This window comes from Podarcis erhardii, assembly GCF_964252035.2.
Source record: "Podarcis erhardii genome assembly, chromosome: 16".
Taxonomy (NCBI): domain Eukaryota; kingdom Metazoa; phylum Chordata; class Lepidosauria; order Squamata; family Lacertidae; genus Podarcis; species Podarcis erhardii.
This window is the reverse complement of record NC_138514.1, coordinates 28,319,137-28,335,020: the sequence shown is the minus strand read 5'-3', so window position 1 is coordinate 28,335,020 and position 15,884 is coordinate 28,319,137. Positions and strand designations below refer to the sequence as shown.

Sequence of the window (15,884 nt, the reverse complement as noted above, 5' to 3'; positions counted from 1 at the left end):
CAAAATAGAGCCTTCTATTTGCAAAGAAATCAAGGGAGGTCAGCCAGGTGTGTCCTCCAAGCACCGTTTACTATTATATGGCTCACTTGTAAGGAGCAAGGATACCCTTGTGCTAATTTGATGGCAGGATTGGGACCCCTAAGTCGCTTCTAGAGCCAGAAAAGGTCTCCCTTATATCCATCTCCAGGGCTCTGCAAGCATGTGCTAAAGGAAACCCTTAATAATAGCACCTTTAATGCTCAAATGTAATTGGGCCAAATTGTGATGCCATAACACGAAGTCTCTGTTATCTCCAAGCTCCATTCCAGCAATAAAAAAGAGCACTTACTTCGCCCCAGAGAACAATGTGATTCTATTGATGCAGTACTTAGGCACGGATGTACCAGCATGCAGACACAGTTTACAGTGCAACTGCAGTTTCCTTCTGCTTTTGCCATAAGAGGCAAGTCTGAAAGAGTAAGCATTGAGATGCCAGGTGCTGTATTAACCTCCATGTCAACGACCTCCTATTATGGGGCTTAGTCACAAACTGTCCAGGTGAGCCATCTCTTGTCACTTGTGAAGTGTTATGAAGCAGGGGCCAGACATTCTAGCCCTTCACAGGTGTACACATTATCCCACTCGGCTCTGCTCAGGCGGCTTTGATTTTCATTTCTGTATTAGAATATGTGGTGAGGCTAAGGTAAAGGATGCTGCCAAACCAGCATGCAGTGGGGCAAAGTCAGACACTGTGTGTGTGTGTGTGTGTGTGTGTGTGAGAGAGAGAGAGAGAGAGAGAGAGAGAGAACACTAACTGTAGAGACCTATAAAATTCAAGCTTCCTATTATCTAGTCCCAATGTATGATCCATCCCCCAGTTCAGACTCTGATCAGATCAAAGGTTTGGGTGCTTTAATGCTTCCCTTGTCCCTACTTGAAATTGCACCCCCACTTTCAATGCTGCAGTTGGCTTCAGTGGAGAAGACAAAATATACCAAATCTCTCCCCACCCTGTGAGGCAAGTAACAGCTGTGTGTGATCTCAGCTGGAGAAACTGAGTAGCAGAAAAAGATTAAGTACCCCTCACCCCCACCATGTCATTGCTCCAATCAAAATCAGACCACCTCTCTGTCCTCACCAGCAGCTAAAAAAAAAAGTTTTAGAAAAACACAGGGAGAGCTGATCACAGTTCTGCTGTGTCACATCTGTTCTGACCCTCAATGGAAGAGTGTCTGCTTGACACTGGCTTTATTTAGTAAAAAAGAAGGGGTTTTCTTACTATGGATTCCCGTTCTCATTGGGTCAGGAAGAAACCCATGACCCAAATGGGAAGCAGCTGCTCCCAGGGACAGGAAGCAGGACTCAGTTCCTGCCAACTCTCTTTACAGAAAATGTCCCTCACCCCAACGGGGCTCAGTTGAGCTTTGGGAAATCTTTCTCCTCCCGATAAACCTTTTGCCTTTTGTTCAGATTTCTCTGCCCTGCTGATATTTCCTCTCCAATACCACAGGGAAAACGGGCAAACTTTTTGGCTGAAGAACGCGAGCCCGTCCACTATTGTTAAAAAGTGTAAATGTATTTCTGTGGTATCACTTTAAAGTCAAGTTGTGCATGCAATTCAAAAGGGCTCAAGGCAAACACTTTAAACACTGCTTGAGTGTAAATCCTTTGCTGAGTGCCATTAACACCTCTGCCTGTTTTGTATCCAGTCTGACTCTCTGCAGCTAACATCTCCCTCTATCACATTTTAAACATGCAAGACTCTTTCTCCCATTATGGATGGTAGGCGTAGAGTTCTCTCCTCTAATGCAATTGTTAACACGTTAATGTTATGAGTGTCATCAGAGGCAACACTCAGGCTTATTTCTGGAGAAAACTTGCAGTATTCGTGGAGCCTTCATGACCTATGCTGATAGGTGCACATGGCAGAGTCTGGAGTTACAGTTGTATAAAAAAGGATTAGTTGAGATAGCTCAGTGTTGGAGATGTGGCAAGGACAACGTCTCTCTGAAACACATGATTGTACAGTGTTCTTAACAAGTTTTGGGAGAAAGTGCTGGACTCTGTAACTATGACTGTGCAGAAAAAGTTAAAGCTTTCAGCCTAGAATATTTTATTGAACTATGTATCTGCAGTATGGGAATTATCAACGGAACAATGGAAATGGATTTTCTGCACCCTAATGGTGGCCAAGATGATATTGAGGAATTAGAATAATATCATGGGCTGTCCCTTGAGTCCGTTAGATGACATCGCAAGGGATCGTTGCCTTAGGAGAGCAAGAAAAATTCTCAGGGATGACTCACACCCCAGCCATCGCCTCTTTAATCTTCTACCCTTCTGTAGGAGATATAGAAGTATACTCAGCCGTACCAACAGGCTAAAAAATAGCTTCTATCCATGGGTTGTTAGGCTGTTGAACGAAAAATAACATAGTGAAATTGACTTGCGAGGTGGTGTGTTGTTTGGTAAGAGATTGAGTGTTTGTGGGAGGGGGGATGCTCGTTTAATTTCATTGTACACAGGTTGTACAATGACAATAAAGGTATTATTATTATTATTAATTGGAAAAATAAAAATATGATACCCTTCAATCAATGGACTGACAATATGACATCACTGGCAATTTATGAACGGACTGCTTACAGGCACAGACGCTGTATGGATAAATATGATAGCATTTGGAATGAGTTTATACAAAGTGTAGTAGGCGATTAACATTTACATAAGCACCAGGACAATAACACTATACCAATTTATACAAGAATGTATGGGAATATTGTATATTGCTTCTTCTTTTCTTTGCATATTTTTGCTTTTATATGTATCTTTGAGGTTTTTCTCCCTCTCCCTCCCTCCCCCCCGGATCACTTTATTTCTTTTAACTGAAATCACCTTAATAAAATATAAATATTTTAAAAAACGGGAGTGTCTCCCAGAGTGAAGTTTGTGGCTAGGAAAGTTTTCAACGGCATGAATCTATCTGCAATGTGTAATGGGACCGGGTGGGAGAAGGGAGAGAGATGGTGGGTTCTGAACACCAGGGGTTGATTTCTCAAACTAAGAGGTGCTGAAGTCTCCTTGGGAATCACACCTGACTTGGAATACCTTCCATTCCTAGGGATAATAGTAGTTGTAGTCCAAAAACAGCTGGAGACCCAAGTTTGAGAAACCCTGATCTAGATGTTCTTGAACATTGCCAAACAGACTGATGCATGAACAGCAGCAAAGACAGGAAGCGGGAGTGGGGGAGAAACCCTAAGCAGATGTTATTCAACCATTTCTTATCATTTATTGATCCATCAGAAAACTTTCCCGTACAGTCAGAAGAAGGTCACGAGACTATAAGAATATCAGTTCCATGCCAGCCTACATGGCACCACAGAAGAGGCTACATATAACTCATTGGAGAACCGTCCCCAGGTCTGAACCCAGGAATCATCACGCAATATGGCTGCAAAAGAACTGAGACCATGGCAGGTTGCTGCCAGTACAAGCGGACAGCCTGAGTTTAGGTGGGCGAATGCTCTGATTTGGTACAAGGAAGCTACATGTGTTCAACTCCACATAATCCCCATGCTTCTTCAAGAGGAGAGGAAAGGGATCTATGCAGGCTGTTGCGAAGAGTTAGCCACAAGTAAGGAAGGGTCCTACATGCTGATAGATTGCAGCAATCGGGATCAGCAAACGAGACCAACAATAAATCTGTATCTGAAGGCAACGTTGCAATGTTGGAAATAATCAAATAAACGGAACAAAAGCCTTTCGCCGTCTCCCTGGCTGGCTCCGTGGGGAAATTAACTGGTCCGCGCAGGGGTTAATGCCAGCTGATGCCGACTGCCCTGAGCCTGTGCTTTGTTCAGCGGAGCGTTAAATCTGAAAGCTCCAGAGAGGGCCGCGCCGCCGTGCTGCAAGGGCCGGGGTATAGAGTTCTGCATTAAAAATGCATGTCGCAGGCTTGCCATGGTCCTCGGCTCTGGCTGAAAGGAGTGCTGGCGGGAAAGTATTAGACACCCCACCATCTCCCTGGCAATTGGAGACATTCCTCAACAAACAGCACCTCGGGAAAGGAATGAAAGGGCAAACAAACCATGAAACAAATCAAAGCGTTCAATTATCTCCCTCCCTTTCTCTTGGAAAGGAAACTTTTCAGTTTCCAAGCCAGCCAGCTGTTTGGTGCCATATTAAATTTGCTTTATGGGAGGGTACAGGAGAGATTTCCACGCTGGAGAGAAGGGGGAGAGCAGAGCAGAGGTGGGAACCCTTTTGTGGAGCAAATTGTACTCCCATTATATCATTTCCGCTGCCCCCCTGCTCCACATTTACTCTCAGATAAGGACCAAAATGTAACCTTAGCGAGACCATCATCCTGCAAATGCAGCAGTCAAACTGCACAGTGAGCAGCATCTAGAGAGAAACAAAGCAGGTAAGATGATACTGCTGTTGGTGAAATGTTTGCTTGCTATTGGAGCCACAGATCGACTTGTCTACATTTCTATGGGAGCAACAAAGCAATAGTAGGCCTATTTGGGAAGAGAGAAACACTGATCACAAGGCTGGGTGGGGGTACAGTTAATACGCATAACATGACACATAAAACATTGTGGACCTGGGAGCTCAGGCGTAGCTAATGCAGCATTTACGCTTTAGGAAAAAACTTGTTTTAGTATTACGGGCCTCAAAGTAAAACACGGTGGCAGCACAAAAATTCACGCACTATCCAACACTGGTCCTTAAAAATCTGAGTTTTAAGATTCTGAAGATCTTAAATATAGAAACATTACCACAGTATTTCAGATATTCATATCAAGGGAAGGCACACCTGATTATGCACAGTGGGGTGGGGATTAGAAATGTTACAGAGGAGACAATTTGAGTACAATCTGCCAGATAAAAAAGAGAAACGCGAAGCCTTCTCTCAAACAGGGCCGCAAACTGAAATTCCCTCTCTGGCTGAATTCTGGGGAAGTCTCCCTGAAACCCACCGTGCTGTGTGGCTCCAGACATCCAGATAGAGCTCTCCATGCCACAACTGCCAATCAACTGGGAAGATGGTCAAAGTAGGGAGGGTTTGTTTGCAAGGCATCCTTTAGGAGCCACAAAACCCTACACTGGGGTATAGAAGTCTCTGACACAGGAATTAAAAGATCAAAAAGTGCAACTGGAAGGAGAAGCTAAAAGCAGAGGGCCAAATAAACCTCCCATGGGATCAAGCTCTGCAACTGGGGAGAGGCGACAGAAAAGGGCCCTCTCGTGTCTCCAGGCCAACTTGGAACCCAGCCACATCGGGACACAGAAAAGAGCCTTCCCCTCAGATTTTAGGGAGCAGGAGGGATAACATGGGAGGCCAGTTACATTCCTAAACTCCACCCAAGCTTCTCACATGCACTCCAACAATGCCAGGCCCCTTCCAATTTCACTAATTACAAGAAACAAATCCCAGGGGGAAATAGTATGAATATTTAATGAGAAAGCACTAACATACTCCTTCCCAAGAAATCAAAAACACCACCAGGGAAAATAAAAGAAATCCCCAACCCAACTAAGCCGTACACCCCGTAGCTTAGAAAGAACCTTCTACTAAAATCCACCTTTTAATATTTTTGCCTGGGGAGAGAGGGGCGCAGAGGGAAGAAAAGCACCCATAGAGTCTCCTGTTATACTCCCTCATTTCCGAGAAGGCATCTGCTCCCCTGCCAGCAAGTACATTTCCAGGACATCACAGCTGTGCTGATCATAAATTTGAATTGCCACCTTATTAAGGGCTGAAGGCTGCACTGGTAAGGTGAGGGGAAGAAAGAGACAGAGGTTACGTTATGTGACTGAAGGTGCTTAAAGCTAATCAGCTTCTGGCTAGAGGTTTCAGCCTCTCCTCTATTAGGAGAAACCTAGGCCCCATTTGGTGCCATATGCTGCTTGGATCACATTCACAGGGGGCAAGGCAGCCTGTCAGAAATAGGCAGAGCATCACGGTGGGCATTTCCTTCTGCAGACTTGCATTTTATCTCAGAGCGCTTTACTCCTAATTATGCTTATATATTAGGTTTTTAAGAACCTAAATTGGTTTTTAAACTATTGATGAAATTTTAGGTGCAATGCTGCTTTTAAAAAAAGCCACCTTGTCAGGCCATTCAGCTAGAAAGGTGGACTATAAGAATGACAAAATTAATTAGATTTATATCCCACCTTTCCTCCAAGGAGCTCAAGGTGGTATACATGGGTCCCCCCCCCCCCGTTTTATCCTCATAGCAATACTGGGAGGTGGGTCAGGCTGAGAGGCAGTGACCGGCCCATGAGTCACCCAAGGAGCTTCATGGCTTAGTGGGGATTTGAACCCTGGTCTCCCAAGTCCTAGTCCAACACCGGCTCTCAGTCAACTTTACAACAGGTGTGTGATTACATCATTAACAACACAGCTATAGACAGAGCCACTACAGTATAGCATCCTTCCCCAACCTGGTACTCTCCAGATGTTTTGGACTGCATCATCCCTGGCCAATAGCCATGCTGTTGGTGAAGACTGTGAGACAAAAGCAGCAAAAAAGATGGTAGAGAACCCTGCTTTATCCCACAGAGCCAAAGTATCTGTCCCTATGTTGTCCTACCTAATTTTAATCACAGTGCCCATTTCAGACTCATCACCAAGCAATGGTTTCTTATCACAGATGGGCTTCCAAGCTCTTTCTTCCCTTAATGCGCTCCAATTCCATTTCTCGCTTTCAAGTCTGCAACAACTAGAGTTTGCCAAGATGCGCAGATTGGGAAAGCCATGTCTAGTGCAAACTAGCTTGCCTCCAGATCAGTCTGGGAAACCTAGTTTAAACTGCAGTTTCACATTCTGGACTGCACAAGCCTGAAGTCCACAAACAATAGTCAAATGATGCTATGGCTGTGATGCCTAACCTGAGCTAGTGCAGCTAAACAGTCACCTACAATATCAACTGTACAGACAAAGCATGTCATGATCAGGGTTCCAGGGCTGGATTTGGATGACTCACCAGTCCGGGGGACGGGGATGACTCTCAGCACCCTCTTCTACACAAACAGCAAAAGGGCGTTCAAACATTGTACTGACTTTGAAGTCCCAACAATTGGGACTTCAAAGTGTGGTGTCAGTTGACTGACAGATGTGCAACTTTGTCCACTTATAAAATTTGGTTCACATTCAAATAAGAATATTCTGATCTCACCCAGAGGATAGAAGAAGTTCCCCACCCCAATCTATCTACTTCCTTTAAGTCCCTGTCCCACAACACCTATATTTCAAGAGACATGTGCAAATTCGTGAGGTAAAGTGGCTATTGCATAAATCCCACCGGAAATTTAAAATATGCACATATAGATGACAGTGCTGCCCAAGCAGCTCCTTTAAAAAAAACTGCATGAACAGTGAGTCAGAGTCCCTAAGAAACTTGAACCACCATTTCTAATGCACAGGAAGTTTCCCAAAATCGCACCTAACATGCTTCAATACAACCTAGACCCATTGCGTCTCATTCTTCCACTGAGGCTGGGTAAAACATTCATCCTGGTGGTTAAACACAAATGCAGACTTCCAGAAAACTGCAATATGGCTCATACACAATGCAGGGCTGAATGGCATCTTCTCAAGCCTTGGACTTGCACATACAGGGCCATGTCTCCAACATGCAGGTCTGAACCAGCCCTCAAAGGAACAAAGGGAGCTGCTGTCTATCAAGCCAGACTATTTGCCTATCTACTCCAATACTGTCTACTTCGATAGCATCTTTCCAGGGTCTTGGACAGAGTTAACAGGTCTTTTCCCAGCACCCTGACCCTTTTTAAAACTAGAGGTGCTGGGGACTGGACCTGGGATCTTCTACATGCAAAAGCAGGGGCTCTCTCACTGAGCTGGGGTTCCTCCCTTCGACCATCCTGGCAGAACAACCATGTCTCTCCTTGTCCTGTCTCCTCCTTCACCCTTCATTCACTGCCAAGTCTTGTCTCCTCTTGCCCAGTTCCTCCAAGTGCTCCCCATTTATTGCTGCTGCTTCTCTCAGGCCTCTCCTGCTTGGCTTGCCTCTTGAAGAGAAACAGGCAGGCCTGCCATCCATTTATTTAACCTAGGAAGAGCCGCAATCTGAAAACCTTGAAATCCTCTTACACAACTGTTTTGGCAAGCCCCACCATGTCCCAACAAACATTAAACTGTGCTTGCCATTTGTCTCAGGAATCCTGCATTAATAAACATGAAGAGGAGCACTTTTTACCTCCCACACTCAGTGACAGATGAAAACAAAGACCAGCTGTAGTCATCAATGGATCCTTGTTCTGCACATAAAGGCCTAATTGCATTTTATTTCAAGCCTACACATGGAAAACTTTACTGATGGCATCTTGTCGATTTCAGATTCTAGTATCCCAGTTGACGTGCTGCAAAGCCATTTTTGTTCTAGTCATTAACACCTTCACTGCCCCAGAGAAAGGCAATAAAGAATATTTGGGAGCATACTTCCTCATTGGACAAATGGTATACACAAATCCAACTCCTTGGGAGCAACCTGAGCCCTTTTCTCACTGAGGTTATCTGTAGGAATGCCGTTAGTTGTTTGCTGTGTTAGCAACGGGCATCTAGTGTTGCTGGGCCCATAAATCTATGGTGTTGGATGGAGAAATCACCACCACCACTACAAGGTTTTCATTTTAGAGAAACCTATCTTGTTGGAAAGTGGGGTGTGAGTGTGTAACATTAGTTCCATCAAGAAGATGGGTTAAATCTTGGGCAGTGGCAACCTCTCAGTGTCAGAGTGCCAGACTTGCTTTAAAGCATCTTCATATGCTGGCATCAAGATCATCTTGGCTATTTTCATGCCTGTGTGGATTTGGGGCCATAGGGAACAACCATGGTGCTCTTGAAATGTTAAAACCCACTACATGGGCACCTGCGCCTCCCCCCCCCCAATTTTATTGTTCCTATGCTAATCCAAGCATATAGAACCATAGAATTATTGTGTTTCTGCTGCACCCTGCAGAGGCACTTCCATTTATATTAGAAAAAAAAATATGTAGATGAAGTCATCATGTACACGGGTCTAAGAACCAGGCCCAGTTTTTAAAAATTTCTATTTTGCTTTTCCCAATGAGATGAAGATGGCAGAGCACTAAAAACACGCGGCATATCTAAAGAGGAGCCAAGAAGTCTTACTTTGCCGTTGTTTCCTCATCATATTTTGTCTTCAGGTCAAATAACTCCGTCCGTGTCTTTTCCAAGGCTGAAGGGGATAGAGGGGGGAAAGCAACATGCCAAGGCATTACTGACATGTTAAGAGCGACGTAATGATAAAAAAGGGCTACTCAATTACTATTGAACTATAAACTGTTCTCTGTCTGAAAAGTCATCTTGCATTAAGCTTTCTCCCTGACCAAACAAAATCACATTGCAGAAAAACAAGGCTTAAAAGCTTTTCAAAATTCTTTCCTTTAGAAAACACACACACATACACTCTCTCTCTCTTTCAGGAACAGTGAAAGTTTCCAGATTCTGTCCTGCTGAATCTAGCTAAGCACATTATATTCCGTTTATAGATCTGCTTCTGTGACACAAACCATTTGTGCCAGTTAAAACGGGGACCTGCTCTGGCTTCAGATGGGAAAGAAGCCAGGCAGGCTGAAGCTCAGGCAGGGAAGCAAGAGCAGGTAAGTCAAGAACAAGCTACTGGCAGAGGGGGAAGGAGAGACAGAGGGTAGGAAGGGACAACTTCAAGTGACTGAACTTCAGTGTGGGGGCCAAAGGAAGGAAAGTAACTCCCATGTCTAAATCTTTCTGAGAACATCAGGCACAGAAATCAAGATGCAGCTGAGTCATAGGCAACAGACTGATCTGGTCCCAGGTCTGGGGGTATAAGACAAAGGCCATTGGTGGCCACAAAGATCCCAGGGTGCTTGTCGAGGGCTGAGGACCCAACCTTTAACTGGCCACAGGCAGAGTTGGTCTGGTAGGAGGGGAAAATCCTGCCTGAGAATGGCTTCCCATGAGCAAATCATTGGCCACTGTGAGGACTGGATGCTGGGATAGATGTGCCCCCCTTTGGGCTCATCTTGTGTTCTAAGCTTGGTTCTAAGCCATTCCCATAGTACCAGTGTGGATGCTATGGTGAACCAAAGTTCATCCTCATCAGAAATCCATGTACGTAGTGGAGGTGAGTGGGAGTGAGCTCATGTATGGCAGGCTTGAGGTCTCCTAACTATGATTCGGAAACTGGTAGCCTTGCATCTGCTCCGGTACAAAGAGAGAAGGTGGCCAATGTTTTGATGAACCCAAAGCACCTCCCCCTTCTCCGTTTGAATCAGTCAAATAGCAAACCTGTTTGCAACGCTTGCACTTTGTGTTCAGCCTCCTCCAGCTTTGAGGCTGTCGAAACCTGCGTCTCTTGCAACATTCTGTAAGGAGAAAGCCAAGGAAACAAAAGGCAACTTAAAATATATTCATCTCCATGTAACATAAAATAGAAACATAAAAATGCATCTTACACAGGGTTGGAACTGATGAGTTCTTCCACGGTCTAATTTCAACAGAAGCAAGCTCCTCTGAGTGCATTCTCTAAAACAAGGATAGCTAACCTTTTTTGGTTTGAGGGCTTGTTGGCCAGCATACTCTGGGATCTGCATACCAGCAATGGGTGAGACCAAAAGTGAGACCCTCCCCCCTGTGAGCCATTCAGCTGATCGCTGCAGAAAGGATTATCAACCCTCCCCACTCATCAATGGATCAATCTGATGTTCAGTGATGGACATCATAGACCCAATGCAGACAAGTCAATGTGGAAAAAGTGCCAGACAGTTTAAAAATTCTTGCACATTTGGCATTTGGTAGTCCCTTTCTTTTTCAGAAGAGACTTATTTGGGAGCTTATGAGCAAATCAGCAATTATAAATGCATTCAATGAATCATTTAATGATCAAGATTGGCCTATGGGACATAGGTTCCCCACCCTTGGTTTAAATACATGCACCTGACTGATCTCGAACACAGAACAGGTTTGTGCCCCAAAAGATGAAAAAAATGGCTCCTTTCCAAACAATAACACTTCCCCAACCATGGACGGTTGTTTTCATGTGCATGCTCTCTAGTGTGCTACCTTTGGACCAAAGGGTGAGCAGTACAGGGTCGGTATCAAAACCCCTAATCACTAGACAGCCTTATTAATGTAGATAATATGCATGCTTCACATTTCTGGAGGGAAGTTTTTAATGAGTGATATTTTAATGTATTTTTGGTTTCTATGGAAGCCGCCCAGAGTGGCTGGGGAAACCCAGCCAGATGGGCGGGGTACAAATAATAAATTATTATTATTATTATTATTATTATTATTATTATTTCTGGAGCACATTTAAGAACTTTCAAGCGCTTCACATACATGATTAGAGCAGTCCTTCTATTTTCCTGGGCTTTTAAAAAGGATTTTTAAAAATTTGCTGGCTGTTTTTATGCTGCCCATGATCTCAATGGTCTTCTTAACTACAGTACTGTGTGTTATTTGTATTTGTAGTTTTAGCTGTGTTGCTTTACCTTTTACATGAAGGATGGTCTATAATGATAAATACAATATTAAAACAAGCACCACCACTGCATTCACCACCATCCTGCCCATTCCTTGGTGCTTGAGGGGTTAGAAACCAGACCCAATATGCTCTTCTTTCAAAAGGGAAAGACTGGGGGGCGGGGAATACAGAAATGCCCCACCCGCACACATTAACTTACCTTTCTTTCTCAGCAAAGTCATTCTGCAACTTTTGTTCCTTCTCAAGAGCAATGTTCTCCGCTTGGTTCTTCAGGGTCTGCTCATATTCCCGGATTTTCTCTTTAAGTGCTTTTATTGTCACCTCTGTTTTGAGTGGGGAGGGGAGAAAGAAAGAAAGAAAGAAAGCGAGGGGAGAAAATGAGCCAAGGTAAATAATGATACCACGCAGTGGCAGAGTGCGGCTATCTTGGAGGTGGTGCAGCAGCAGCAGCAGCAGCAGCAGCAGCAGCAGCAGCAGCAGGGCTTAAATTTTCGCTCTCCAGCCCTGACACAAAATCAATGGCCACAAGTCCCTTTGGATACCTTTTACTCCCTAAATGGTAAATTGAACTTTAAATGTTTAAGGTTAAGCAGGATCAATGGACGCTGCCAGGAAGCGGAGTGAAGGTTTCTCTAACCTGACTGCAGGGCGGAATCGCCGGCAAGACACCTCATCGCCCTACATTAAGCTCTAGGGTGATCAGAGATGAGGATCAGGAAATTGTCTGAAACAGTCACACCATGGCCTGTCCACAGGGATCTCTAGGATTTCAGAGAGGAATCCCCCCCCCCAACCCTAGCTGGAAATTCTGGGGACAAAAACATGAAACCTTCCCCATGCAAAGAATGTGCTTAACTATTGGACGAGAGTCCCTGAACAGCTCACGGCGAGATGTGCCCAAGGCCACTCAAACAGAGCCTCCTCCCTAGAGTGCTTAAAATATACAGAATTAGAAGCTGGCAAGCTTTTCTCAGCAGCCCTGAATGTTGCCCTGCCCAAGTGTAAGATGTATCTGCTGATACAAGAGGGCTGAAGTGGGCGAGAGGCACAGGGAGCAGGGGGAAGCCAGGCTGCAGATATGTGTGAACTGTGCCGTGGCAGCAAGGAGCACAAGAAGTAGCAGCAAAACGTGATGTGGGATTCCCTAGGATGCTATGGACTACCAGCAGGCTTCTTCGTTTTGGAGGAGATACAAGGGGTGACCATGTAGTCTATATCCAGAGGATTGCATCTAAGGCTGATCCAACTCAGAGTAGAAAACAAAGGGCATGAATAAATTGGGTCTATTAATTTCAGGCATTGTACTCTGCATACAACTTAATTGGATAAAATGCGAAGTGTATTTCTTCTGCCACCCTGAAGCAAGCAGTCTTTCCTGCTAGTGTGATTGACTCCAAAGCTGGGGACTAACACAGGTATTGTAAACCAACAACGCTTGTACCTGCATTATATTTCAGGGTACTTTTGTTGTTATTTTTCTTATTCTTTTGACCAGGGAAACTGCGGGCTGGGCAATTGTGTGCATGTGCTATGGCTCACAATAAACATCGATAGCAACCTGAGAGAGCACCTTCTCCTTAAAAAGAAAGAATTATTTACCATTCTAAGTATTAAGAACAACTAATGAAGGCTTTCTCTACGTTCTCTATTTTCATGGAGACATCTGCCAGAATAAATGGCAGGGTCTCTTTGGTACTAGCCCCCCATTATGTGAAACTCCACAGAAGGGATATAATCCTCCCCACCCCTCATCTTCATCACCAGCGGAAGTTCAGTCAGGCAGCAATTAGTGCACAAAAACCGTTTGACCCATGCATATCTTTTCAGCTAAATGTTGCTAATTTCCTGTTTTATACAGACATACAAACACATACATTGCAGAAAGTTTCAGTGAGTCTTTCCTATGAGCAAAACAATATAGCAATACTGTACAGAAAAGCTACAAAACATATTATCCACTCTTCAATATTAGGATGCAGGTAAAAAGAATAAGGGGACGCGGGTGGCACTGTGGGTAAAACCTCAGCGCCTAGGACTTGCTGATCGTCAGGTCGGCGGTTCGAATCCCCGCGGCGGGGTGCGCTCCCGTTGCTCGGTCCCAGCGCCTGCCAACCTAGCAGTTCGAAAGCACCCCCGGGTGCAAGTAGATAAATAGGGACCGCTTACTAGCGGGAAGGTAAACGGCGTTTCCGTGTGCTGTGCTGGCTCGCCAGATGCAGCTTGTCACGCTGGCCACATGACCCAGAAGTGTCTTCGAACAGCGCTGGCCCCCGGTCTCTTAAGTGAGATGGGCGCACAACCCTAGAGTTGGACCTGACTGGCCCGTACGGGCAGGGGTACCTTTACCTTTACCTTATAAAGAATAAAAAATGGCGGCCACCTTCACAACTCATAACTCTCAAAGCCATAATGCCCAGAATTAGGCACTGCCATAGTATCCTCAGTCAGTAGAGCATGAGACTCTTAATCTCAGGGTCGTGGGTTCGAGTCCCATGTTGGGCAAAAGATTCCTGCATTGCAGGGGGTTGGACTCTAGCACCCTCATGGTCCCTTCTATGATTCTACAATTTTAATCACAGGTGTTGTGTAAAAGGAAAACAGTTTTAGAGAGAACAACTTCTCATTCCCATTTCAGGACGATGTTTGCTGCAAAGTCCAAATGGGAGCACACACAACCTGAAGCATTTGAAGAGGTGAGCACTCGCTGCTTGTAATTACAGTGTTTCTATCTACAAGGGACACCATTAACAGTTGGCCCGTCCACTTAAATAACTAACCTACATTGCTTCAATATCAGCACTCTACCCTAGGGATAAACAAAGTAAAGTGAAGGCAGCAAATACCCACGTAGAATCACATATTAAACTGACAGAAAACGGCACAGTGCTAAGCATTCCCTGTAAATGTGTACGAAGCATACAGGCAGTGGCTGGAAAAGATTCACATATAAATTAATACATTTAAGCTGGGCCTTAATATTCAAACACTGAAAAATGGCAACAGCAAGAAGTTAAAAACAGGTCAGCTAAATCCTGAAAGGCAAATGAGAACAACAGATTTAATTGAGGCAGAGATGCTGTGCATGTTTGATGCTTATCAAGAAGATTCTAGCTGAGATCATGATCCAACACAAAAAAGGCAGGCCTAGGGACAAGAGAATCTTAACCTGCCCCTGGAAATCCTGGTGACCACAGGGGCTGAGAATAAAGCCTGCTGCTATCTACTTTACCCGCTCATCTACAAAGCCCCATCTAGAGTTCTGTTTCTTGGTCATGCTACAGTGCAAAAGGTTATGGAGAACTGGCTTTTACAGATGGCATTACTTCTCTAAATATCATTATTATTTCCTTATCTAAATCATCCCCCAAACATTTATGTTCACACATAAGTAGGAAGAGCATTCCTCACCCTTCCCAGTTTACCTTGATTTTTCACTTCTGCAAATTCTTTGTTGTACTCCTCAAGCGTTTCTCTAAGTTTCTGGTTCTCTGTTTCAATATCGTGCATGCGCTGGACTTTCAGCTGGAGCTGCTGCCCCAGATCCAGAGCTGGTACAGGATCTGAACAATACAAAGATGAAGACAGATTGATTTCCATTTCCAGACAAGCAAGTTTATAATTCAAAGCAATACAATTAAAAGCTCCATTGCAATCGCTTGGCAAACATGTCTGTATGCGTGCAAGCAAATATACACGCACATGCGAAAACACACAATTTATGTATTTGGCGTCAGGTCAAATCCTTTCCAACAAGTCAAGTTATCTTGGTCACATTTCTTCAGGAAATCCTAGATTTCCCAGCTGATTTCACATTTCTTTGGGGGGCGGGTTCTAGATTTCTAAGCTTTGGGGAAGCTTATAATTTCTCAGATCTAGATCTTTCCTTCCTTGAGGAAACAGGAGAACTGGCATGGTGTGTGAAGATAGGGAAGAAGTAGGTTGCTCAAACATTCAAAACAAACACTGAAAAACCACACCAGGATTCCCCCACCAAGCATTTTGCCAGAAGACTCAGGCAAAAGGGTCTGATCAAGTGGGCGAGACGCTCCAGCCCTAGTTAGCTAGCACATCCAGGCAGCCTAATAATGTTCAAAGCATCCCTAGAAAGGCACCACAATACACCTGCCACGTATGGCTGGACAAGCACGTTTCACAGAGACTGCTGGGCTGGTCGTGGAGCTTTGCCAGCCAGAGCAGAAGAATCCTGGAATCCAAAAAGGGTCTCATAAAATAGCGCTGCATACATTTCTGCGGTGGGCGCCAGCATCACTTGTGAAATGGCTACAAAGATTTAGTCTCCCGCTGAGGAATGTTAAACACACCAATCTCGGAGGATCAACAACAGTACATATTAGGGAGCTCGCTTAATTTGCAGCCGCCACA

General features: G+C 44.6%; 1 protein-coding gene across 7 annotated transcripts in view; it reads right to left on the bottom strand.

Moving 5' to 3' along the window:
• Positions 1 to 15,884, bottom strand: part of CUX1 (cut like homeobox 1) — a 264,972-nt gene that overhangs the window by 115,561 nt on the left and 133,527 nt on the right. For all 7 annotated transcript variants that reach the window (XM_081843440.1, XM_081843443.1, XM_081843442.1 and 4 more), the window contains exons 5-8: positions 14,924 to 15,061; positions 11,701 to 11,824; positions 10,304 to 10,380; positions 9,146 to 9,212 (exon numbers count right to left, since the gene is read on the bottom strand). In XM_081843440.1, coding sequence (XP_081699566.1) covers positions 9,146 to 9,212; positions 10,304 to 10,380; positions 11,701 to 11,824; positions 14,924 to 15,061 — 406 coding nt within the window. The remainder of the gene's footprint in view (positions 1 to 9,145; positions 9,213 to 10,303; positions 10,381 to 11,700; positions 11,825 to 14,923; positions 15,062 to 15,884) is intronic.